At 39.1% G+C, this 24862-nt stretch overlaps 3 protein-coding genes across 3 annotated transcripts; 1 reads left to right on the top strand and 2 right to left on the bottom strand.

Annotated features, from left to right (window-relative positions):
• Nucleotides 1-287: 287 nt before the first annotated feature.
• LOC141554011 (tripartite motif-containing protein 12A-like) lies at nucleotides 288-3941 on the top strand. Its single transcript, XM_074285522.1, has 3 exons — nucleotides 288-463; nucleotides 1796-2162; nucleotides 3630-3941. The coding sequence occupies exons 1-2, from the start codon at nucleotides 373-375 to the stop codon at nucleotides 2158-2160; spliced, it is 456 nt and encodes a 151-aa protein (XP_074141623.1). The 5' UTR covers nucleotides 288-372; the 3' UTR covers nucleotides 2161-2162; nucleotides 3630-3941.
• Nucleotides 3942-11050: 7109 nt separating this feature from the next.
• LOC141554010 (class I histocompatibility antigen, F10 alpha chain-like) lies at nucleotides 11051-13896 on the bottom strand. The gene is made up of 4 exons (XM_074285520.1): nucleotides 13649-13896; nucleotides 12987-13253; nucleotides 11699-11977; nucleotides 11051-11571 (listed from the first exon to the last, which is right to left on the bottom strand). Exons 1-4 carry the CDS (start codon nucleotides 13893-13895, stop codon nucleotides 11438-11440), a joined length of 927 nt encoding a protein of 308 aa, XP_074141621.1. The 5' UTR covers nucleotide 13896; the 3' UTR covers nucleotides 11051-11437.
• A 5709-nt stretch (nucleotides 13897-19605) lies between these two features.
• LOC141554009 (major histocompatibility complex class I-related gene protein-like) lies at nucleotides 19606-24568 on the bottom strand. Its single transcript, XM_074285519.1, has 5 exons — nucleotides 24409-24568; nucleotides 22262-22522; nucleotides 21598-21864; nucleotides 20298-20576; nucleotides 19606-20170 (listed from the first exon to the last, which is right to left on the bottom strand). The coding sequence occupies exons 1-5, from the start codon at nucleotides 24491-24493 to the stop codon at nucleotides 20037-20039; spliced, it is 1026 nt and encodes a 341-aa protein (XP_074141620.1). The 5' UTR covers nucleotides 24494-24568; the 3' UTR covers nucleotides 19606-20036.
• Nucleotides 24569-24862: the final 294 nt, after the last annotated feature.

Genomic DNA, 24862 nt, shown 5'->3' with positions numbered 1-24862 from the left:
GTGGGAACTCAAGTTCTTGCACTGAGACTGGGGTGGTGATCCTCCTGCCTTCCCCACAGAAACCAAGACACTTTCCAGAGGACCTCCAGAAAGCTAGCCCAGGCCCTAGGCAAGAAAGCTAGACTGTGAAGGAGATAATCAGCAACTGGCTATTCTCCTGGTGACTACTCAGCTGAAACAAAGGCTGCTCCAGAGACCTCCAGAAAAACCAGCCAGAACACTACAGGTGTTAACTTCAGGGTGGTGCTTACCTGGAGGCGGGGCATCTGTTCTGGGGCAGATAAAGCTTCTGAGAAGCTGAGACTGCCTCATTTCTCAGAGAACACACTTCTCTAGTGGCTGAGCTTGCAGAGCTGAGAAGACGACTTTGAGATGGCGCCTTTTGGGAACAAGAAGCAAGGACAAGGAGCTGAGGGAAGAGATCATTTAAGGAGCCTGGAGAAGGATCCCCAATTCGATGAAGGTAAGAACCTTGAAGGAATTCCTTTTCTCTTATGACCTTCCCCTGGGTCCCAATTTTAGGTCCCCATCAGAGCTGAGAAACTACCTCATCTTGTCTGAATAGGAGAGTTGAACTCCTACACATTTGTTGTTTCTTTACGTACAATGGGGTTGAGAGACCTTGAAAGGGGCACTTGGATGGGCCTGCTGCCACATCTCTTCCCTGCAGTTTGTCACTAGTGCTCTGGGAGACTTCTTTGCCAATAATATTTAGGGGCTTGGTTCCTGAGATGACCCTTTACACTTTGCCCTCCCCAAGAGCTCTTCCTCTGCCAAAAGTTGGCAGATCACAATGTCTAAATATTAAGAGGTATATGGAGGTCTGAGAGGTAGCTCAATGGCTAGAGCACTGGGTTGGGAGCCAGAAAGACCCGAGTTCACACCCAGCCTCAGGTACTTCCTCGTTTGTGTGACCCCAGCCTAGTCATTACCCTGACAAAATGGATCCCCAGAAAAAAATGGCAAACTGCTCCAGTAGGACTCCAAATGAGGTTAAGAAAGGTCAGATCTGACTGAAGTGACTAAATAACAACAAAAACATTGAGGCCTGAAGGGTACCCACAAATTAATGATCAGAAAAACACCCCCTCTTCTCTTTTAATAGATGAAGTAATGGGAGATGCCCAAGGAGGGAAAGAATTTGTTGAGAACGAGCCAGCTGTGACCCTGCCAGCTGAGAGTCTGGTCTTTTGGTTCTAGGTAGCGTTCCATAGGATTCCCCTCAAACCTACTCATTCACACTCACATTCACTTACATACTCATACTCTCCCATACCCTCCCACAGTCTGCTACATACCAGGAGGATCCAGGAGGCCTGGTTTCTTTCTCTCCCCCTCCCCCCAGGCTGGGGTTAAGTGACTTGCCCAGGGTCCCACAGCTAGGAAGTGTTGAGTGTTTGTCCTCCTGAGGTCAGGGCTGGTGCTCCACCCAGCTGCCCCGCCTGCTTTACTTTTAATATTTAGCAGAGGAGTGACTGTAGAGCAGCTTCTCCGTGCGATCCCTCTCCGTCTCCCCAACTAGATAACGAAGGGCTTGGCTTGGATGGTCCCAGAACTTTTTCAGTCTTTCATCCCAGCCCCTGCCCTGCCTGTGGGTCTCCCAGCCCTCCTACTGGGACATTCCCATTTCTGTGGGACGGAAGGCAGGCCCTTGTCCTCCCGGCTCTCCGGGTCCACACGTAGACAAGGGGAATCACGATCTCCCTCCTGCCTTTATCTGTGGACTTCTCTGTATAGGAAGGAAGAGGGAATGCTGCGTTCCTTCTCCGTGACGCTGTGACTGCTTTGCTTGCAGGAGTTATGGGTCTCGGGAGGCTGAACGACGGCCTCCAGAACCTCCTGACGTGCCCCGTCTGCAGGAAGAGTTTCACCGATCCCATCACCACGTTCTCCGGCAACACCGTCTGCCTCCCCTGTGTTCCGCAAGGATTCCCAGCTGCTCACATCAACTGGCGGATGAAGAACGCGGCCAATCTGTTCCGGCTGCTGAAACCGAGGCTAGAAGAGCTCCAGCTGGTCTCGGAGACGTGGTGCTCCAAGCACGGGGAGCCCCTCACCCTCCTGTGCCAGGAAGACAACCAAAGAATCTGCCAGGTCTGCAAGTACAGCAGCCTCCACCGGGCCCACACCCTGAGCCAAATTCAGGATCCTGCCGCGTGAGGGTAAATCGGACCACCCAGTCAACTTTGGGTGGGGGGGCAGGGTGTGTTTAAAAAAAAAAAAGCTGAAGGTCCCTGCGCGGTGGCTCACGGGAGCAAGGGCTCCGGGGCTCCCTGGAAGACGGGCTCTTCTCATTGCGCCCCATTGGGGAGCCCTTGCCCGGGTTCTCCTTGAGGCACACGGGGCCTTCATCTCTCTGCAGCTACTCCCCCTGGCAGGCCCTCTCCTGGGAAACCTCCTGCAATTCCCTCCCTCTCTCCTACATCCCTTCAGTTACTTGAGTCAATATTGGACCCCTCCTCCCCCCAAGAAAAACTGACACCCCTCCCCCTCCCCCGAGGGCAGCAGCTCCGCAGGAACCTGCACCCTCGCCGCCCAGCCTTTTCCTGTTTAGAGACTACTCATTTGAACTCAGCATCTTTTCCCAGTTGTGGGAACATGGACGCCCACTCTTCCGTGTTCCCCTCCATCGGTCGCCTTCCCGGAAAACAAACCCCACTTGACTGGACGCGGTCACGAGGGGTATAGAATGCCCATTGGAAGAATTCCCTCATGGGAGCCATTGATCAGAGTCTGAATCGCTGGTACCCGCCTGCCCCCTGCTGGCCGGTCTGGTTACTGCCCTTTAAACTTGCTCATTTAATAAAGTGTCTTCCCTGGGCCTATTGGGCGCTGAGTGATTGCTGAGCCAATGATTGGCCATAGATGCCGCCGATAAGGAAGAGGGGCATCCAGCGGGAGGGCAAGGCCTTGGCTGTCTGCATCTATATTTAAAACTTTTTTCTTTTAAAATTTCCCCTTTACTGAAATTAGTACTCACCCACCACCATGAACATTTCCTCTTGTAAAGGACCAAAAAGAGGATCTGTAAAATAGTGCTGGACTCCATAGCTCCCACTTCCATTCCAGGTATGAATGTTGGATTCCATGACTGTATGAACTTGACATTATAAACTATTCAATATAACTTGTTTGTAAGTTCCTATTAATAACAAAATGACTGTCTACCTTTCAACATTTTTTATCAGTGTAATTTTTATGCTGTGTTGATGCCTTGGCTGGGAGGGACCTTGGGAAGCTGGAATTGGGGCCTTTGTGGGGGGCTAGATTAGACTCCCACTGTCCCCTCTGGCGCCCAGAGCCCTGCTTTCCCAAGGACTATTAGCTTTTCCCATACAACTTGCCTGCCCCGCTTTCTTCTGTGCCCCAGAGCCAGATTCTTAAATTGAGGGTCCCGGTCCCAAATAGGGCCTTGTCACTGAATGGGGCGGGGTGGTGTTTTTTTTTTTTGGGGGGGTTGTTTTTTGGCAAAATTATGATTTGTTTTCAGTAAATGTTTGGTTTCCATTCCTATTTTATCCACATTTCTCAGGGGAAAGAGGATGGAGAAAGGTGAAGGAGTCCGGCTCTCGAACGTTTGGATTGTTCTTTGAATTCACCTGAAATTCAGACAAACTGTCTCTCTGCAGGTTCCGCCTGTCCTCGACACCTGTGCCCTGTGAGCACGTGCTACCCCGCGACCTTCCTGGACCTGGAACATGTGAACTGTGTCCCCGCCCAGTCTGGCTCCTCAGAGACCTTCCCTTCACCGTTCTTCAGAGGACATCATCAGCCCGACGCGTCTCCCACCTTTCCTCTTGTCTGGTCATCCTGGGACTGACGGATATTTCTTAGTTCTAGAGCAGAACCCAATCCGGCAAAATCGGCCTGCCGGGGCCAAAGTGCTTCAAGACTGGACTCACCGTGTCTTGGTCTCGGCAAAGAAATATAGGGAGGGCTCAGTTAAAGGGGGTGGAATGGCAAGGGATGTAGCCAGTGTTCAAACCCGATGCTTGCGTACTCTGCCCTTTGGTGGGACTTTTCAGGTTTCTCCCAGGTTTTCTTCTCCCTAAAAAGCTGCCTTTGCCCCATCTCAAAGCTGGATTTGAAGTCAAATGTTTTCCTTTTTTCCTGAGGAGCCGGTTGTTAATTAAAAAAAAAAAAAGTATATTTTAAATATTTAAATTAAATCTCTAATTTAGAATATTTATTTATTACTAATATTTCTTTATATTAATTATTAATTTTATTATATACATTTATAATTTATACTATATTATAAATAATTATAATAAAATTATAATTTATAATATAAAATATTATAAAATAGTTAAAAATTAATTAAATTTATTAAGTATTTAAATAAATATTTACAACCTTGCCAACAGGTACAGAGACAAAGAGGAGAGAGATCTGGAAAGAGTTTACAGATCCGTTTTGTTATAATTTCTGAGGGCACAGAGAAAACATTTATATTAGGAAACCATTCAGACAACATGGTAGCATTTAGGGATGGGGAAAATAGTTACAGTTTTTATACAGTGTTTAGACAGTGTTTAACCTGTATTGGATTAATTGCTATCTAGAGGAAGGGGAGATAAGAAGGGAGGGAGAAATTGGGGACAAAAGGTTTTGCAAAGGTGGATATTGAAAAATATCTTTGCATGTATTTTGAAACTTAAAAAAAGAAGCAATTTCATTAATAAAAATGTATAGTCCCTTTTTTTTTTTTTTTTTTTTCAGTTGCAGAAAGTAGAGACATAATTTAGACTTCTTTTCCCAAAGGCAGGATGTCACACAGAGGTTTGCAATACAACTACAGAGTTGATAAGCATTTATTAAGCACCTACTATATACCAAGCACACTGAAAATACAGAACAGGGGGGTGGGGGGAAACAGTCTGCCATCAAAAAGATCCTAGGCTACTAAGAGACAACATGTGAAGAACTCTTTACAAATAAAATATATAAAGTCTACAGTGCAGATAATTAAGAGCCACTAGAACTAAGGGAGGCTTAAGAAAAGGCATCTTGGAGAAGAAGGGATTTTTTGGTTGGATTTGAACAAAGCAAGAGAAAGCAGAAGTTTAGGCAGAAGTGTTCAAGGTAGGAGGAAAACTCCGTGGCAATACCTGAGTCAAGAGATGGAGTCACTTGTTCAAGGAATAATAAGGATTCTATAAGGCAGAGGATAATGTGTAAGAACACTGTTAACTCTTTTTTTTCTTTATTATTATTTTTTTAGTTAGAGTTTTCATAGAACATCTGCATGGGTAATTTTTACAACATCTTCCCTTGCACTCATTTCTGTTCCAAGAATTTCATACATGTTAAATATGTTAAAGTATATCTTAGATATAATATATGTGTGTGGATCCATACAGTTCTCTTGTTGCACAAGAAAAATTGGATTCTGAAGATAAAAATAACCTGGGAAGAAAAACCAAAATGTAAGTAATCTACATTCATTTCCTGAACACTCAACTCTTGAAATGATTTGAATGCTAAACAAATTTTGTGTTTGATCCTGGAGTTGGGAAGAACTCTTGAGTAGGGTTTGGTTTTAGATTTTTTTGGTTGTTTTTTTTTTTTTGGGGGGGAGGTTGGGGGGTTAAGATAGGAGGTGACTTTATGAAAATAACTTTGGTGGCTGAATGGAGAATGGATTGAACTGGGCAGCTACACCAGGAGACCATTGCAATAATTCAAATATCTGGTGATGGGGCTTTCACCAGGGAGGGAGAGAGGTTGCAGATTCAGAAAAGACCCTGGATTTGGCAGTTAAGAGAGCACTGACAATTTAGAGAGAACAGTTTTGGTGGAATAATGAGTCTGGGAACCAGAGTAGAGGCAGTTGAGAAGAATGGGAATTAAGGTAAGTGGAGGAATTATGGCAGATGGACTATAATAGCAGACTATTAGAGTAGCCCAGGCCTGAGGCAGTAAGGATGTGCATCTGGATAGAATGATTTAGGGAAAAATATTGAAAAGCCTATTGTCACTGGATCATAGAGTAACTGGGGTGGAGAATAGGGGAGGAGCTAGGTGTAAAACAACTGGAAAGGCAGGATGGGGTCATCCATAGATATCAGCAAGGTCTGGCAAAATAATGACTAAGAGTCTTTTCATCTTAAAATTATAAATATATACATATATATGCATATGAGGCCACCTTCTGCTTCCTTAAAGAAAAGCTTACTGCTCATTAAGGATTAGATCTTTCTTTATCTTTACCAAAAAAAAGTTAGGGATTGTAAGAGAAGGAGGACATTTCAAAGATGGCAGGACATCTACTAGAAAGACATAGACTGGGAGGTAGAGCATAGTCAATGAGGAAAATTTAAATGGCTAACAAGGCTTGTCTAGAATGTGTGAGGATCTATACATAGTAAAGCTGGAAAGTTGGGGTTAGGTATTAAGGGACTTAAAATGACAAAGGTGATGGGTCATATTTATTCCTAGATATTATGGAAGCTGATAGAATTAATAGAAAGAGAAGGGATATAGTGAAAAAAAATAAACCTTGGCATTTTAAAAAAGCATGTTGTCAACTAGGTGGACAGGAGAGAAAAGAGCTGAGTGAAAAAGAACAATAAAGATGTTCTTCCAGTAATCTAGCACAACTAGAGCTTCAACTAGGTTTGTGACCTGTGAATGAAGACAAGGAGATGAATGTGAAAAATAGGATGGAAACAAACAACTCCTTTGATCTCTTTTTCTTCTTTTACTATGAAGGCTAGCATTTCTAATACAATATTTAATAGCAAAGGTGATTGCTTGTCTCATCCCTGATCTTGTTGGGTATGGTTCTAGTTTATTCCCATTACATATGATGCTTGCTGATGGTTTTAAACATTTTGACTATTTTAAGGAAAAGTCCATTTATTCCTATACTCTAGTGTTTTTTAATGGGAATAGGTGTTAGATTTTATCAAATGCATTTTCTGCATCTATTGATATAATCATATGGTTTTTGTTAATTTGGTTATTGATATAGTCAATTAGTTCAGAGCTAATTCAGAGGCTGGATTTGCTAATTACCCTGAGGGTTGTAGTAGAAGGTCAGAAAGAAAAGTGTGCTGTCTCCATCTTCTTGGTTCCACCCCCTGAAGTCCTTATATCCTTCTTGAATAATCTCTAGTACCCTCCACATGCCAATGTGACATGAATATAAGACTTCCATGGAGAAATAACACTAACTCACTTTATGTAGAACCATATGATATCATATAACTCTGAATAGTCTCAGTTAGAGATTAATATCAATCACACCATTGCTAGAGACTTGATTTCTAGATAGGATAGTTAATGAAGACCCAGACATATTCATTCAGAAACTGAAAAACTCCATGGTTCCATGTGCTCATGGAATCTTACAAGTGAAAGCTAGGTCAGTTGTTGCCTGAACTGGATTTCTTTTGACAAAATTTCTGCCAGGGAGTCATGCAACCTTTTCTTGGAGACCTCTAGCAATGGTAGTACTCATTACCTCCTGACTTAGCTCACTCCCCTTTGAACAACTCAGTTTAGGAAGGTTCCTTGTGAGGAACTCAAATGTGCCTCTGTAAATTTTTCCCATCGCTCCTACTTTTTTTCTACCTTCTGAAGGCAAAAACAAGTTGGATCCCTTTTCTGTGTGCCATGTATATAAACGATATTACATCCTACTTAGCTAAGTCTTCTCTTCTCTGTAGCAAACATCTCTGATCATTCTTAGTGACAGTCATTAGCATTTTCATTGCTACTGCTTGAAAAGAGAAACAGTGGAACAAGATTTGTATTTCTGTGCTACAGCTTCAGATAAAGAAATAATGAACTCTTAACTAAGAATGGACTACATGTAATGAGATTTGATGAAATACAGTTGCTTGAGGTTTGAAGGATCAGATCAAAGAAACTTTAAGTGGAAATTGGAGCAAGAAGGAGAAAGTGATAAGTAAGAAACTGCAGAGAGTAACCTATATGATCTAATAAGAATAATATCCAGTTTCATAGGAGGCAATATCAAAGAATAGATGAAATAATAAAAATCTATTGTTTTGCATGACTATATTCAAGTATGCTAAATATGAGTTATGAGCAATTAGGGATTTTATTGGTAAATGTAATTTTTCCATTGTGGAACAGTAGAAGTAGCATTAGAAGGAGAAGATCCTTCTATCTGACATTTTAAACTGGTAGGAAAAGGTCTCTAGGTAATCTTTTTTTTTACATCTTCATGCCCAACCTAGCTATTCACCATGCTCAGGGAAAAAGTAGACCCAAAGGAGATAAGAGGTCTGGAATTTCTCATGTTGGGAAGAAATTTCTCAAGGAGGCAAATGAGATTTTAATATCATTTTAGTGTAAAGAACTTTAGAGTTTGAGTAAAAAATTGTCATAATGCTAGATCTGTTATTTACTGACTTTTTTTTTGAGCCCTGAGTGAGTCACTCTCAAATTTCTATGAATTCTAAATCTTATGAATATCATGATATCGCTGAGACTTAGAGAGATGTGCTTCATCATCTGCAATAGAAGCTAAATCAGAATTTAAAAGGATGGCTGTTATAGCACTGCAAATTTAGAAGATGCAGTATCTTGGTGAAATGTACAATTGGAAGCAATCTTGGGATAAAGCGAGGGAACATCTGAGTGATGACCAATAGTGGGAGAAACACAAATCATATCAAGGTGGGAGAATACTACAAAGTGTCCAGCCAGTCATAGGAAATAGATAATGTGTTTTAGAAATTGTTGATAAACATGGCATACAGTCATGATATGCTTCCTGCTAAAATCATAGCAGATGAGAAATTCTTGCCTTACTCACAACTTCTTTCTTTCTTTTTTGATGCTTCAATGCATCAGCTATTTGGCACCCACATGTCCCCATAGATTCCCAACTTGTTACAGAAAGTAGGAAAACATTTTAAATTATCCATTCTTTGGGGCCAAGACTGGCCACATTTTCAGCTTAATATAATTCATTTTCTTAGAAAAAAATTTATGTCTTGGACATCCTTGTAATCTTTGTTGAATTATCATTATCATAACTGAAAAGTTGAGAACCATAAGAGTGTGGTACTCTCTAAGCAATAATGATTCTGAAATTGTAATAAAAAGAGCAATAATATGTTGGATAATGATGATATACATCAATACTCTGAAGTAGTTGCAATCTCTTTGATGTCAGTTATTCCTCCAGTCATCCCTCTTGCTATTCCTCCACATATACTTTCTTCCAAAGGTCATGGGAAGCTTTTCTACAGCCTTGAATCTGGCTGATAAATAAGAAGAAATCAATTGTTGAAGTAAAATTGATGAGGATCTTGGGAGACAGGGACAACAACTTCTCAGGATCACGAGAGGTAAAGAAATGATTGCATCTTAGATTTTGAAAGCATGAATTTCAAAGATTTGAGACAAACAATAGATAGCTTCCCATGGCTCACAATTCTACGTAGGAAAATTTTATCAACAGAAATGAAATGTACTCTAAAAGAAGTGTAATTTTGATAAAGAAAAGAAGAGGAACTGTTTTAAAGATAAAAATGACTGCACATAGTAGTAATCTTCCTAATTAGCTAACAAAAGCTATTTATAAAAGAAGAATCTGATAACTAAAATGAATACCAAAGAATGCTAATGTCAAATTAGGATGATTTTAGAGTTCCTGAGCTGATACTGGTAATGAAGTATCAGCATCATCAAGAACTTTGTGCTTTTTAAAACTATATTTGCCACAAGAGAAAGCTCAAAGAAGGAAGGAGACTACTTGTAAGAGTGAATGGAATGTTGGTAAGGGAAGGCAGAATTACAGCTAGGTTCTAATTGGTATGAATAAATAATCCAGTGAAGTAACTCATTATTTAAATTTTCTTGTGTATTTCCAGTGGGCTGAAACTTTAAAAGATATGAAAATGCTTCTGTTGTACCTGCCAAGAGAAGTAGAATTAGAACCTAGAGATAAGGCATAGAAAAGGCTAATGAAGTTGATTAGAGAGCTTCTGAGTGTCCTCAGTAACTTCAAGGCACCATACTTGGATTAAGAACAACTCGCACTACTCTTGCTAATTTATTGCCAAGTCACTGACAGTAATCTCTGAAAAATGATGGTGAGTGAGACAGGTTATCTAGGACTGGAAATGGACAGATGGCCTAATATATTTAAAATATTACAGATTCCCAATTATTATAAGCCTGTGAACTGGGTTTCAATTATTAACACAATTCCATTAATCATTAATAAGTTATACAGTCCCTCCCTTCTGTCTTTTTTCAGACCCATATCTGTCCCAGTGAGGAATTCCTTTTATCAGTAAAGATTTGAACCTTTTATTTTAAGTCTCAGGGAATTGTCTGGGACTCAGGAAATGACTTGTTCAGGGTTGCACAGTCAGCAGGTGAGACTTAAATCCAGGTCTTCTTAACTTCAAAACAAGGTCTCTATTCTTTATAACATGTTGCCTCCTACTTTGTTCATAACAAATACTTAATAAATATTTATTTATCGAATAGAAAGGATGAGCGACTGATCTGTGAGCATTCAGCAAAGGCAGTTCAATCACTAAGAGCCACGATGGCTTGTGATGATGTGGATGATGCCATAGATGACATGTTCATCAAATTTGGAGAGCACTCCAAGCTAGGTGGGTTAAATGAATAAATAAATATGAGACAGATAAAAATAAAACAAATGGCCAAATCAGATCACAAAAGACTTTTACAGTACAGAATAACAGGCAGAATAGAAGATGACCTTTTTACAGGCGTTTAAATGTTGTATCATTCCAATAGAATGAAAGCTCCATGAGTACAGGAACTATTTTTCTCTTGTCTTTGTGCTACAAGAGTCTAGCAGTATACTAATTGACCTTGACAAATGTTTATTAGATTGGATTGGTTAAGACTGGAATATAAATAAATGTCAAGTTCCATAGTGGAATTAAAAATACCAATAAGAATAAGACATTTCAAGGCACACGTACACATAAACAATGTTTTCTGGGGGAAAAAAAAAAGGAGTCAGGGATTTTAGTGGATTGAACATTTAATATGTCAACAATCTAAATTGTCTTTGGTGTGCCAGAAAAATGTAGTCCCTAACTGCATCAACAATTAATTATTCATCAGTAATAATAGCCATAATTACTAACATTTACATAATATTTCAAGGTTTGATTGGCACTTTATATGAATCATGTTACTGCAAGATTAGTACTAGTTTTGTCGGTTTTTTACAGATGAGCAAACTGAGGCTTGGAGAAATTGATTTGCCCAGGATGTTATTGAAGAATTTTTTGAACAGTTATGACTTAGACTGCATAGCTTCTGTGTCTCATTTTGACTTTAAGATTCTGTGATTCTCTTGTCAAAATATTTTCCAACAACCAGTTATTGAGGTCGGTGGTAACAGAAATATTTTCTGTTTTCTTGGGAGCTCCCCATCCAATAGCTTTCTGTCCCCTCTCCCTCATTATATGCAAGTCATACATGACTTTCTCTTGTTCCATGCTATGAAGGCTCCAGCACAGCTCATCAGCAAGATGACAGCCAACACAATGCCCACTGTCAGGACCCGAGGTTTCTCCACTGTGGGCTTTTCGGGGACTACATGGAGAAAGGAGAAAATGTAATTGGATGTATATTCCATGGAAGAAGGGGAAAGGGAATGGAATTACATTTTGAGACCTGGTCTCCTGGGGATGTGATAAGGATCCGTGGCTGAAGGACTTACCTGGATACACAGCAGGAGTCTTCAACTCAGTGTGTTCCACTACACAAGTATAACCTGTCCCTGAGTCCTCTGATGAGAGCTCTAAGGTAAGGCGGAGGTAAAAGGTGGAGTCCATATTGGGCAGGATACCACTGGAAGTCTCTTTTCCCCATACACCCAGCTCCCCATTCTTCTCCCACTGCAGCAGGATGGAGCGTGGGTAGAAGCCTGTGGCTGTGCAGGAGAGAATGATTCTGCCTTCTGGGTTGACATGGTGAGATACAGTCACCTCAGGGGCCACTGGGAGCAGAGATCAAGAAAGAAGGCCTCATGATACAATCTCAGTCTATGTTTGATGCTTCTTTTGCCTCTACCTTTGATTTTCCCAGTATCCTTCATGTATCATCTTTTATATTCCTGTTCTCAAACCCATCAGGTCCTTAAGAATAAATAGTAGCATGATAGCTTATATCCAAGAGTGCTAGCTAAATACCAGTTATAGAGTCTATTCTGTTGGAGTTTCCACCAGCAGCTTTTCAAAACATCTTCAAGTATGGATTAAGATGGATTAAGAACAGAATCTTCTTGTGTGGTTTTATTAGTGGGGGGGGGGTTTCCAAGATGATTGTGGATCTATTATGCTTCCTATGCTTTCTTTCAGGAAATTCTGCTACTGTCTCTAACTGCAATAAAATGAAAATTAAAGTTTACCTTCTGATCAATTTCCTGGTATTGATGTTCTAAATTTGACTAGATGTCTCACTAGACAGCAAATGGAAATTCCTTTATTCTTGGAGCCATACATAAAATTTTTTTTACCTTTGTAAGACAGGGCAGAATATGTATTCAGTTTTCATAGCCTTTGAGCTCCTAGAAACACTCTCATGCCTAGATCAGGCAGAAAGGAGGTGTTTAACTTGAGCAAAAGAAATAAAGAGGGAAGAACAGAAATAAAAGAAGACATGAACTTTTAAAAAGATAGGAGGAAATGGAGGAAGGAAGAAAAAAGATAGATAAAAGAAAAAAAGGATGAATGAAAGAAGAATCAATAGAGAAAAAGAAAGAAGGAAAGGAAGGTAACTAGAAAACCAAGAAAGAAAAACAGAAAGTAAAAAAGAAAAGAAAGGAATAAAAAAAGAAAAGAAAGAGCCACAATTTTTCTCATATTTCTCTGATTTTTTTTCATTCCAAATGGAAGTTTTAATAAAAAGACAAGGATCCTGCCTGTTTTTATAGAGCTCCAGTTTCTTCACAGAATGCTGGAGGTGATGTGACCTCTTGGAAGAGATGGGAAGAATCGAACACTTACCATTATCTCTTAAGCTTGAGTACCTGACGATTTTTCTCAACAGGTCAACACAATATTCACTCATGTAACGTTTCCTTAGATTGGTCCAGAAAGGACTATCCAGAATATATTGGTATGTTTTGACTTCAGGCTTTAAGTTTTCCCACTGCCCAACTTCTTCATCTATCCTGTAATATTCTTCTCCTTCCCAAATTAAATGGATGCGACTCTTTATCTTGATGTCATTGTCTATTTCACAGTCTGCAAGGAGCTGCCCTGTGTAGTTTCCTGTGGAGGGACATTGGGATGGTGACCAGAGGAAGATCAATAACTAGGATCAACTGCAGCCTGTCCCCAAACTGAGGGCTTAAACAAAGACATAGAGTTCCCATGCTATGAGTTCAGGTCTATTGATTAAAATGTTTGGAAACTGTGAAAGTTCTGGGGCAGAAGTCAGAAGTGACTTAGAAAGACTGTAGAAATTTGTAGTGGTGACCTAAAAAGTTGAACTAGATAAAATTCAAGGCTCAGGGGTGGAGTCTTTAAAGATCTTCTTCCAGGTTAAGAAATATCAGTGGACTGGGACTAAAGACAATCATTTCAGTGGTATGATCTACTGGGGATATATCTATTGGATTTGCAAGTAAAAAAAGGGATGGGGGAGATGAGTAGGTCAGACTTACTATTATGATTAGTGTCATTCTTTGATAAGAATTGGATGACCCAGCGGAAATGTCGCTCATGTTCCAGTGCTAAATGAAGCCTCTGGGTCATGTAATCAGCTACCAGTGCTTTGGAGATCCAGGGTGTCTTGATAGTTATTTGCTGGTCTACATTGTTATAGGATCCCACTTCAATATCATCTATGAAGCTAATTCCTCTTAGTTCCAAGAGAGAATGGTATGTACCCATTGCAGTTAATTGAGCCATATACCTGTGGTGTACTGAATTATGGGAAGGAGGGGAAGAAGAGAAAATGACATTTCAGGTTTGGGGTTTACAAAGGACCACTGTTTTCTGTCTTCTATATCTTTCCCCTTCCTCTGCCTGTCACTGTCAGTAAGGATAACTATACAAATGACTCCAAAAGCTATATATCTATTATTCTCCCCCTCCTTTCTTCCCTCTCCCTCTCCTTCTCCTTTTCCCTTTTCTTCTCCCTTTCCCTCTCCCTCTCTCTCCTCGCTCTCCCTCTCTCTCTCTCTCCTTTTGCCTCTCCCTCTCTCTTTCCCTTTTTGTTTCTCCCTCCCTCCCTCCCCCATCTCTTTTTCATACACTAAGAATCATTGGCTAGGTACTACAATGGATAGAGTGCTGTGCTTGTTTTCAAGAGCACCTGAGTTCAAATCCAACTTTAGCTACTTATGCTTTATCAATTTAGCATCACTTAGGTTCTGTGACCTTCAGTTTCTTTTTTTTTCAGAAAACTGGCAAAATAATGATATCTTCTTTTCAGGGTTCTTTTTATGATCAGAAAAACATATCTGTAAAGCTCTTACCACAGTTCTTGACCCAGAGTAGAAACTTAATGAATATTTATTTTTTTAAAAAACCTTTCTTTTGGACATCCCAATTAGATTGCTTAGAAGTATCTGAAACTCAACATGTCAAAAAATAGAACTCATTATCTTTCTCCCAAACCCATTAGTCTTACTAATTTTTTATTTCTTTCAAGAACACTGCTAATAATCCAGTCCTGTTATCTAAGATTCATCCTCCAATCTTCCCCCTCCTCTTCTTCACCCAATATCTGACCAATGCCCATGTCCAACTTTGAACATCCCTAGCTTTCTCTAAACTATAGGTGATTTCTGCAGTTACAAGTGTTCTGCCCCAATCAGAAATTCATTCGTATTTTCTAATACATGAGGTGATTATTTATGAGCAAGATTCTTGGGAGAAGGGAGTGCTTATTGTAATACTTAGCACATAGTTGGGAATTTATGTAGTTTAGTGGGAAGTGTTTTGACTTTAGAATCAGAAGAAGTTGATTTGAATCCCAATTCTAATTCTAAGTATATCACTTTGGAAAAGTCATATAACCCTTCTGTAACTAAGTTTCTAAATTTGTAAAATGACAAGATAAATTTTATGCTTTTTCAGGTTCCTTCCTATTCTTCTGCTATCGTCACTCCCACAGCTTGACCCTAGTTTGGGCCCTTTTACTACAATAGCCTCCTTCCTGGTCTGCCTATCTCAAGCCCCTTCCTTTTTCCATCCGTGGATCTTCTCGGCTGCCAACTTGATTTGTGTAAAGCATTTCTCTGATTATCTAACTCTTAGCAAATCAATTCCAACATCTCTCTCTTTCCTCCAGGATAAAGTTCTTTGCTTGGCATTTAAACTTTTCAGGTGTGGATACTTTCAGTCTTTCTGGTTGTCTCACACTTTACCCTTCTCCCTCATTCAAATACCCAACAGCAGCTTGTTTGCTGCCATTCCCCACACGGGCCCACTACCCAGCCTGCCCTGCCTCTTTCCTCACTGTTGCTGTGCCTGCAGTGCTCTTCATCCTTGCCTGCACCTCCTGACTTTCCTGGATTCTTTCAAGTTTCAGGTAGAATGCCATTTTCAGGAAACCCTTTTTTGCACCCACAATCATCAGAGCTTCCCTCTCCAAAGTAATCTTTCATCAACTCTGTACATATCTTCTAGATATCTTTTTTTATTTATATATTGTTTTATCCCATTAGAATTTGAGCTCTTTGAGGCAGGGGTTGTTTAATTTTATTTATTTCTGGGTATTTCTAGCACTTAGAACATTAGTTGGAGTATACAGATTATTCAGTAAATGCTTGTTGGCTGACTGCCTGGCTCACCTGAAATTCCTTGAGGATAGTGATTGAGCCAAATCTCCTTGGTCTCTCCCCTCTCTACCTGATCTCTTTCTCCCAGACTTACCTGCCCAGGTCTCTCTCAAAGCAGCTAGCCCCAGAATGAAAAGCCAGCCTGAAGAGAACCTTCTGCACTTCCTCTGACTGGCCATGATCTTCAGGAATGGATTACTTGTCTTCCTCCTCAACCACACCCCAGAGGGAGAGGCTTTAGCCCCCAAGTTCAATGTCCCAGGCACTGCTTAAATGGAGTCTGAAGCCTGCAATATATTTGTTGTATCTCTAACTCCACCCACACTGGGGTTGGCTCTGTAGAAGCCCTGCCTTTCCCTCCCCATCATTTATGATGTATGTCACTAGACTGAAACTTTTCTTGTCTAGAAGCTATAAAGGAGGAAATGAAACAGACTGTGGTAAGAGACAGGCAGCTCAGAGCCCACTCATCACCAATTATTGTTTGGGGGGCTCCCAGATGGGCTTGGTCCAACCACCAATTTGTCTTTCCTAACTGCTTGTTGAACCTCAGAATTATTAATGCTGAAGGGGAGCATTAAGGAGATTTCATTCCAGAGGACAGATATGAGGAAGAGATCTCATTAGCCCATTCCTCACATTACCCTTAGGAAGCTGCTATTCTTTATCTTTTTTTTTTTTTTAAAGCTTTTTATTTACAAAACATATGCATGGGTAATTTTTCCAACATTGCAACATTTTGTTGCAAATTTTCCTCTTCTTCACCCCCCACCATCCCCCCATCTGGCAGGTAGTCCAATACATGTTAAATATATTGAAATACATGTTAAATCCAATATGTGTATACATATTTATACAGTTCTCTTACTGCACAAGAAAAATCAGATCAAGAAAGAAGAAAAAGATAAACTGAGAAAATAAAGACAAAATTCAAGCAAATAACAGAGAGGATGCTCTGTGTTCCCATGGTCCTCTCTCTAGGTATAGATGGCTCTCTTCATCACTGAAAAAGGTGGTACTCATTGAAAAAGGTTATACTCATTGGCTATTTTGTTCTGTGAACCTAACCTATTCCACTGATCAACTAGACTATTTCTTAGCCACTATCAAATGGTTTTGATGACAGCTGCTTTATAATATAGTTTTAGATCTGGTACAGCTAGGCTGCCTTCATTTGCTTTTCTCTTCATTAATTCCTTTGAAATTCTTGACCTTTTGTTCTTCCAGATGAATTTTGTTATTATTTTTTCTAGGTCATTAAAATAGTTTTTTGGGGAGTCTAATTGGTATAGCATTAAATAAATAGATTAGTTTAGGTATTATTATCATTATTATATTTGCTTGAATTATCCACTAGCACTTGATATTTTTCCAATTGCTTAGATCTGACTTCATTTGTTTGGAAAGTGTTCTGTAGTTTTGCTCATATAGTTTCTGACTTTCCCTTGGCAGATAAATTGCCAAATATTTTATATTATCAACAATTATTTTAAATGGAATTTCTCTTTGTATCCCTTACTGTTGGATTTTGTTAGTGATGTATAAGAATGCTGATGATTTATGTGGATGTAGTTTGTATCCTGTAACTTTGCTAAAGTTGTGGATTATTCTAATAACTTTTTAGTTTGATTTATATACTATCATATCATCTTCAAAGAGTGATAATTTGGTTTCTTTATGATTTCCTACTCTAATTCCTTTAATCTCTTTTTCTTCTCTTATTATCAAGACAACATTTCTAATACAATATTGAATAGCAATGGTGACAGTGGGCAACCTTGTTTTACCCCTGATCTTACTTGGAATGGTTCTAGTTTATCCCCATTACATATCATGTTTGCTGACGGTTTTAAAGAGATGCTACTGATTATTTTAAGGAAAAGTTCATTTATTTCTATACTCTCTACTGGGTTTTTTTTTTTACACATAGAAATGGGTGTTGGATTTTATCAAATGCTTTTTCTGCATCTATTGAGATAATCATATAGTTTTTGTTAATTTGTTATTGATATAGTCAATTATGCTAATAGTTTTCCTAATATTGAACCAGCTCTGCATTCCTGGTATAAATCCTTCTTGGTCATGGTGTATTATCCTGGGGATGATTATTTGTAATCTCTTTGCTAATATTTTGTCTAAGATTTTTGCATCAATATTCATTAAGGAGATTGGTATATAATTTTCTTTCTCTGTTTTTATCCTAACTGGTTTAGGTATCAGTACCATGTCTGTGTCATGAAAGGAATTTGGTAGGAATCCTTCATTCCCTATTTTTTTTCAAATATAGTATTGGAGATAATTGTTTTTCAAATGTTTGGTAGAATTCACATGTAAATCCATCTGGCCTTGGGGATTTTTTCTTTGGGAGTTGATTAAGAGTTTATTCTATTTCTTTTTATAAAATGGGAATATTTAAGTAATTTATGTCCTTATCTGTTAATTTGGGCAATTTATAGTTTTGTAGGTATTCCTCCACTTCACTTAGGTTGTCAAATTTATTAGCATAAAATTGGGCAAAGTAACTCTTAATAATTACTCTAATTTCGTCTTCATTGGTGGATAGTTCTCCTTTTTTCATTCTTGAGAATAACAATTTTATTTTCCTTTCTTTTTTCTAATCAAATTACCTAAAGGTTTATCTATTTTGTTGCTTTTTTTCACAAAACCAACTCTTAGTTTCATTTATTAATTCAATAGTTTTCTTTTTTACTTTCACTTTTATTGATCCCTCCTTTTATTTTTAGAATTTCAAAGTTGGTATTTGATTGGGGGAGCTAATTTATTCTTTTTCTAGCTTTTTTAGTTGCAAGCCCAATTCATTGATCTTGTCTTTCTAGATTTTATGCAAGTAAGCATCTCAAGATATAAAATTTCCCCTTATTATTGGTTTGGATGCATTCCACAAATTTTAGTATGTTGTCTTATTATTGTCATTGTTTTGGATGAAATTATTGAGTGTGTCTATGATTTGCTGTTTTACTCACTCATTCTTTAGGATGAGATTATATAGTTTCCAATTACTTTTTGTTCTATTTTTCCCTGGCCTTTTATTGAATGTAATTTTTATTGTGTCATAATGTGAAAAAAATGCATTTACTATTTTTGCCTTTCTGCATTTGATTTTGAGATCTTTATGTACAAATATATGGTCAGTTTTTATATAGGTTTCATGACCTGCTGAGAAGAAATTGTATTCTTTACTGTCCTTTCACTTTTCTTCAAAGATCTATCATATCTAGCTTTTCTAGTATTCTATTTACCTCTTTAACTTCTTTCTTATTTGTTTTGTGGTTTGATTTATCTCGTTCTGAGAGAGCAAGGTTGAGATCTCTCACTATTATACTTTCGCTTTCTATTTCTTCTTGCAACGCTCTTAACTTCTCCTTTAGGAATTTAGATGCTATACCCTTTGTCCATATATGTTTAATCTTGATATTGCTTCATTATCTATGGTACCCTTTAGCAAGATATCGCTTCTTCTTTATCTCTTTTAATTAGATCAGTTTTTGCTTTTGCTTGATCTGAGATCAGTATGGCATTTCTATGATGTCTTTTCTATAGGACTCTAAATGTATTGTTATTCCAATAGAATGAAAGCTCCATGAGCTCAGGAACTATATTTTCTCTTGTCTTTGTGCTGCAAGAATCTAGCAGTATAGTTATTGACTCTTGACAAATGCTTATTAGACTGGATTGGATAAGACTAGAATAAAAGTAAATGTTAAGTTTCATAGTAGAATTAAAAATAGCAATAAGAAGAAGTCATTTTAAGGCATATGTGCACATAAACAATGTTTTGTGTGAAAAAAAAAGGAGACAGAGATTTTAGTGGATTGAACGTTTAATATGTCAACAATGTAAACTGTTTTTGGTGTGCCAGAAAAATGTAGTCCCTAACTGCATCAACAATTAATTATTCATCAGTAATAATAGCCATAATTACTAACATTTACATAGTACTTCAAGGTTTGCTTGGCACTTTATATGCCTCATATTATTGCAAGGTTAGTATTAATTTTGTCCCTTTTATACAGATGGGCAAACTGAGGCTTGGAGAAATTGACTTGTCCAATGTGTTATTGAGGAATTTTTTGAATAGGTATGACTTAGACTACATAGCTTCTGTGTCTCATTTTGACTTTAAGATTCTGTGATTCTCTTCTCAAAATATTTTCCTACATCTTATTAAGGTTTGTGGTAAGAGAAATATTTTCTGTTTCCTTGGAAGCTCCCCATCCAATACCTTTCTTTCATCTTGCCCTCATTACGTGCAAGTCATACATAACTTCCTCTTTTTCCATGCTATGAAGGCTCCAGCACAGCTCACCAGGAGGATGACAGCCAACACTATGACCACTGTCAGGACCCGAGGTTTCTCTACTGTGGGCTTTTCAGGGACTACAGGGAGAAAGGATAAGATGTAATTGGATGTATATTCCATGGAAGAAGGGGAAAGGGAATGGAACTATATTCTGAGACTTGGTCTCCTAGGATTGTGATAAGAATCCATGGCTGAAGGACTTACCTGGATACACAGCAGGAGTCTTCAACTCAGTGTGTTCCACTACACAGGTATAACCTGTCCCTGAGTACTCTGGTGAGATCTCTAAGGTAAGGCGGAGGTAAAAGGTGGAGTCCATATTGGGCAGGATACCACTGGAAGTCTCCTTTCCCCACACACCCAGCTCCCCATTCTTCTCCCACTGCAGTAGGATGGATTGAGGATAGAAGCCTGTGGCTGTGCAGGAGAGAATGATTCTGCCTTCTGGGTTGACATAGCGAGATACGGTCACCTCAGGGGGCACTGGAAGTAGGTATCAAGACAGAAGGCCTCATGATATAATCTCAGTCTATGATTGATGGTTCTCTTGTCTCAACCTTTGATTTTCCCTATCTCCTAAATGCATTATCTTTTATACTCCTGTTTTCACACCCATTATGGCCTTGAGAGTAAGTAGTAGCTATCATGCTACTACTCTTTTATATCTCTTTGGAGACTTATAAGATTGTAATATAAATGCTAATAATAGAGTCTATTCTTTTGGAGTTTCTACCAGCAGCTTTTCAAACTATCTTCAAGTATGGATTAAGATGGATTAAGAACAGAATCTTCTTCTGTGATTTTTATTAGTGGTGGAACTTTCCTAGATGATTTTGGCCCATTATCCTTCCTATGCTATCCTTTAGGAGTTTTTATCACTGTCCCTAACTGCAAGAAAATGAAAATTAAAGATTACTTTGTGCCCAAATTCCTGTTACTGATGTTTCTAAGTTTGACTAGGTGCCTCACTAGGCAGCAAACAAAAACTCCATTATTTTTGGGGCCATTCATAAACTTTTCCCACTTTTGTAAGACAGGACAGAGCATGTATTCATCTGCATAGCCTTTGAGCTCCTAGAAGCACTCTCATGCCTAGATCAGGCATGAAAGAGGTGTTTAACTTAATAAAAAGAAAAAAGGAAATTTAACAAAAAATAAGAGGAATTGGAGGAAGGAGGGAAGAAAAAGGACAGATAAGAGAAAAAAGGAGGAATGAAAGAAGAAAAACTAGAAAAAGAAAAGAAAGAATGAAAGGAAGATAAATAGTAAAGAAGAAGGAAGGACAGAAAGTTAAAAAAGAAAAAGAAAATAAAGGAATCAAAAAAAAAAAAAAAAAAAAAGAGCCACAACTTTTCTCATGGCTCTCTGATTTTTTCCATTCCAAATTGAAGTTTTGATAAAAAGACAAAAATCCTGCCTGTTTTTATAGGGTTCCAGTTTCTGCACTGAATGATGGAGGTGAACTTGACCTCTTAGGGTGAGATGGGAAAGATCAAAGACTTACCATTATCCCTTAAGCTTGAGTACCCGACGATTTTTCTCAATAGGTTAACACAATATTCATTCATGTAACGTTTCCTTAGATTAGTCCAGAAAGGACCATCCAGAATATATTGGTATTTTTTGACTTCAGGTTTTAAGTTCTCCCAATGCCCAACTTCTTCATCTATCCTGTAATACTCCACTCCTTCCCAAATTAAATGGATGTGACTCTTTATCTTGATGCCATTATCTATTTCACAGTCTGCAAGGAGCTGCGCTGTATGGTTTGCTGTGGAAAGACATTGGGATGTTGACTAGAGGAAGATCAATAACTGGGATGAACTTCACCATGTCCCCAAACTAAGGGCTTAAACAAAGACATAGAGTTCCCATCCCATGAGTTCAGGTTTATTGGTTAAAATGTTTGGAAAGTGTGAAAGTTCTGGGGTAGAAGGCATAGGTGTCTTAGAAGGATTGAAGAAGATTGTAGTGGTGACCTAGAATGTTGAACTGGATGAAGTCCAAGGCTCAGAGGTGGATTCTTTAAAGCTCTTCTTCCAGGTCAAGAAATATCAATGGGCTGGGACTAAGGACAATCATTTCAGTGGTGTGATCTACTAGGGATATATATGTATTGGATTTGGAAGTGAAAAGAGGGATAGGGGAGATGAGTAGCTCAGACTTACTGTTATAGTTAGTGTCATTCTTTGATAACAGTTGGATGGCCCAGCCAAAATTTTGCTCATGATCCACCAATAAATGACGCCTCTGATTAATGCGGTCAGCTCCCAGTGCTTTGGAGATCCATGGTATCTTGATATTTATTTGTTGGTCTGCATTGTTGTAAGATCCTACTTCAATATCATCTATGAAGCTAATTGCACTCAGTTCCAAGAGAGCATGGTATGTACCCACTGCAGTGAACTGACCCACATGCCTGTGGTGTGCTAAATTATGGGAAGGAAGGAAAAAAAAGAAAATGTCATTTCAGGTTTGGGGTTTACAAAGGATCACAGTTTCTTGTCATCCATCTCTTTGCCCTTCCTCTCTCTGTCACTATCAGTAACTATACACCTTCAATAACTATACAAATGACTCAAAAATGTAAATATCTATTATTCTCCCCTTCCCTCTCTCTCTCTCTCTCTCTATCTCCCTCTCTCTCTCCCCTCCTCCCTCTCTCCTTCTCTCACTCTTTTAATATTTTAAGCATTATTGGTATGATGGATAGAGTGTTGTGCTTGTTTTCAAGAGGACCTGAGTTCAAATGCAACTTCAGCTACTTATGCTATATCAACCTGGAAACATCACTTAGGTTTGGTGAGTTTCAGTTTCTTTTTTCATAAAACTGGCAAAATAATGACACCTTCTTTTCAGGCTTCTTTTGATGATCAGAAAAAATATTTGTAAAGCTCTTACCACAATGCTTGGCCCAGAGTAGGGGCTTAATGAAAATTATTTAAAAAACCCTTTCTTTTGGACATCCCAATTAGATTGCTTAGAGGTATCCTAACTCCACATGTAGAAATAGAACTCATCAGCTTTCCCAAAAACCTACTAGTCTTCCTAACTTTCTATTTCTGTCAAGAGCACTGCTAATAATCCAATCCTGTTGTCTCAGATTCATCTTCCAATCTTCCCTCTTCTAGTTTTTACCCAATATCTGACCTAGTGGCCAAGTCCAACTTTGAACATCCCCAGCTTTCTTTAAACTATAGCTCTACCACCTATCAGCTTTCCCCTGATTTCTGCAACTACTAGTGTTCTGTCCCAATCAGAAATTCATATGTATTTTCTAATACATAAGGTGATTATTTATGAGCAAGATTCTTGGGAGAAGAGCTTATTGTAATAACTTAGCACATAGTTGGGGATTTATGTAGTTTAGTGGGAAGAGTATTGACTTTAGAATCAGAAGAACTTGGTTTGAATCCCAATTCTAATTCAAATTAAATGACTTTGGAAAAGCCATATAAACCTTCTGTACCTCACTTTCTAAATTTGTAAAATGACAAGGTGAATTTGATGATTTTTCAAGTCCCCTCTTATTCTTCTGCCCTCTTCACTCCCACAGATTGACCCTAGTTTGGGCCCTTTTACTACAATAGCCTCCTTCCTGGTCTCCCTACCTCAATCCCCTACCTTTATCCATCCATGGATCTTCTCAGCTGCCAACATGATTTGGGTAAAGCATTTCTCTGATTATCTCACTCTCTTAATAAATCAACCCCAACATCTCTCTCTTTCCTCCAGGATAAAGTTCTTTGCTTGGCATTTAACACTATTCAGGTGTGGATACTTCCAAGCTTTCTGGTTGTGTCACACTTTACCCCTCTCCTTCATTCAAATACCCAACAGCAGCTTGTTTGCCATTCCCCACACTGGCCCACTACCCAGCCTGCCCTGCCTCTTTCCTCACTCTTCCTGTGCCTGCAGTGCTCTTCATCCTTGCCTCCACCTCCTAGCTTTCCTAGATTCTTTCAAGTCTCAGGTAGAATGCCATTTTCAGGAAACCCTTTTGGGCACCCACAATCATCAGAGCTTCCTTCTCCAAAATAATCTTTCATCTACTCTGTACATATCTTCTAGGTGTCTTTTTATTTATGTATTGTTTTATCTCATTAGAATTTGAGCTCTTTGAGGCAGGGGCTGTTTAATTTTATTTATTTTTGGGCATTGTTAGCATTTAGAACATTAGCTGGAGTATACATATTATTCAGTAAGTGCTTGTTGGCTGACAGCCTGGCTCACCTGAAACTCCTTGAGGATAGTGACTGAGCCAAATCTCCATGGTCTCTCCCATCTCTACCTGATCTCTTTCTCCCAGACTTACCTGCCTGTATCTCTCTCAAAGCAGCTAGCCCCAGAATGAAAAGCCAGCCTGAAGAGAACCTTCTGCACTTCCTCTGACTCGCCATGATCTTCAGGAAGGGCCTACTTGTCTTCTTTGTCAGCCAGCCCCCAGCGAGGGAGGCTTTAACCCCCAAGTCCTATGTCCCAGGCACTGCCTAAATGGAACCTGAAGCCTCCAATATATTTATTGTGTCTCTAACCCCACCCACTCTGGGGATGGCCCTGCCCTCCCTTCATCATCACTTATGATGTATGTCACTAGACTGAAACTTTCCCTGCCTGGAAACTATAAATGAGGAAACGAAATAGACTGTGGTGAGAGCAGGGCAGCTCATAGCCCAATCATCACCAAGTATTGTTTGGTGGGCTCACAGACAGGCTGGTCCAATGCCAACCACCAAGCTCTCTTTCCTAACTGCTTGTTCAACCTTGGA

Source organism: Sminthopsis crassicaudata, chromosome 2 (genome assembly GCF_048593235.1).
Source record: "Sminthopsis crassicaudata isolate SCR6 chromosome 2, ASM4859323v1, whole genome shotgun sequence".
Lineage (NCBI taxonomy): Eukaryota > Metazoa > Chordata > Mammalia > Dasyuromorphia > Dasyuridae > Sminthopsis > Sminthopsis crassicaudata.
This window is presented reverse-complemented; position numbering and strand designations above follow the sequence as displayed.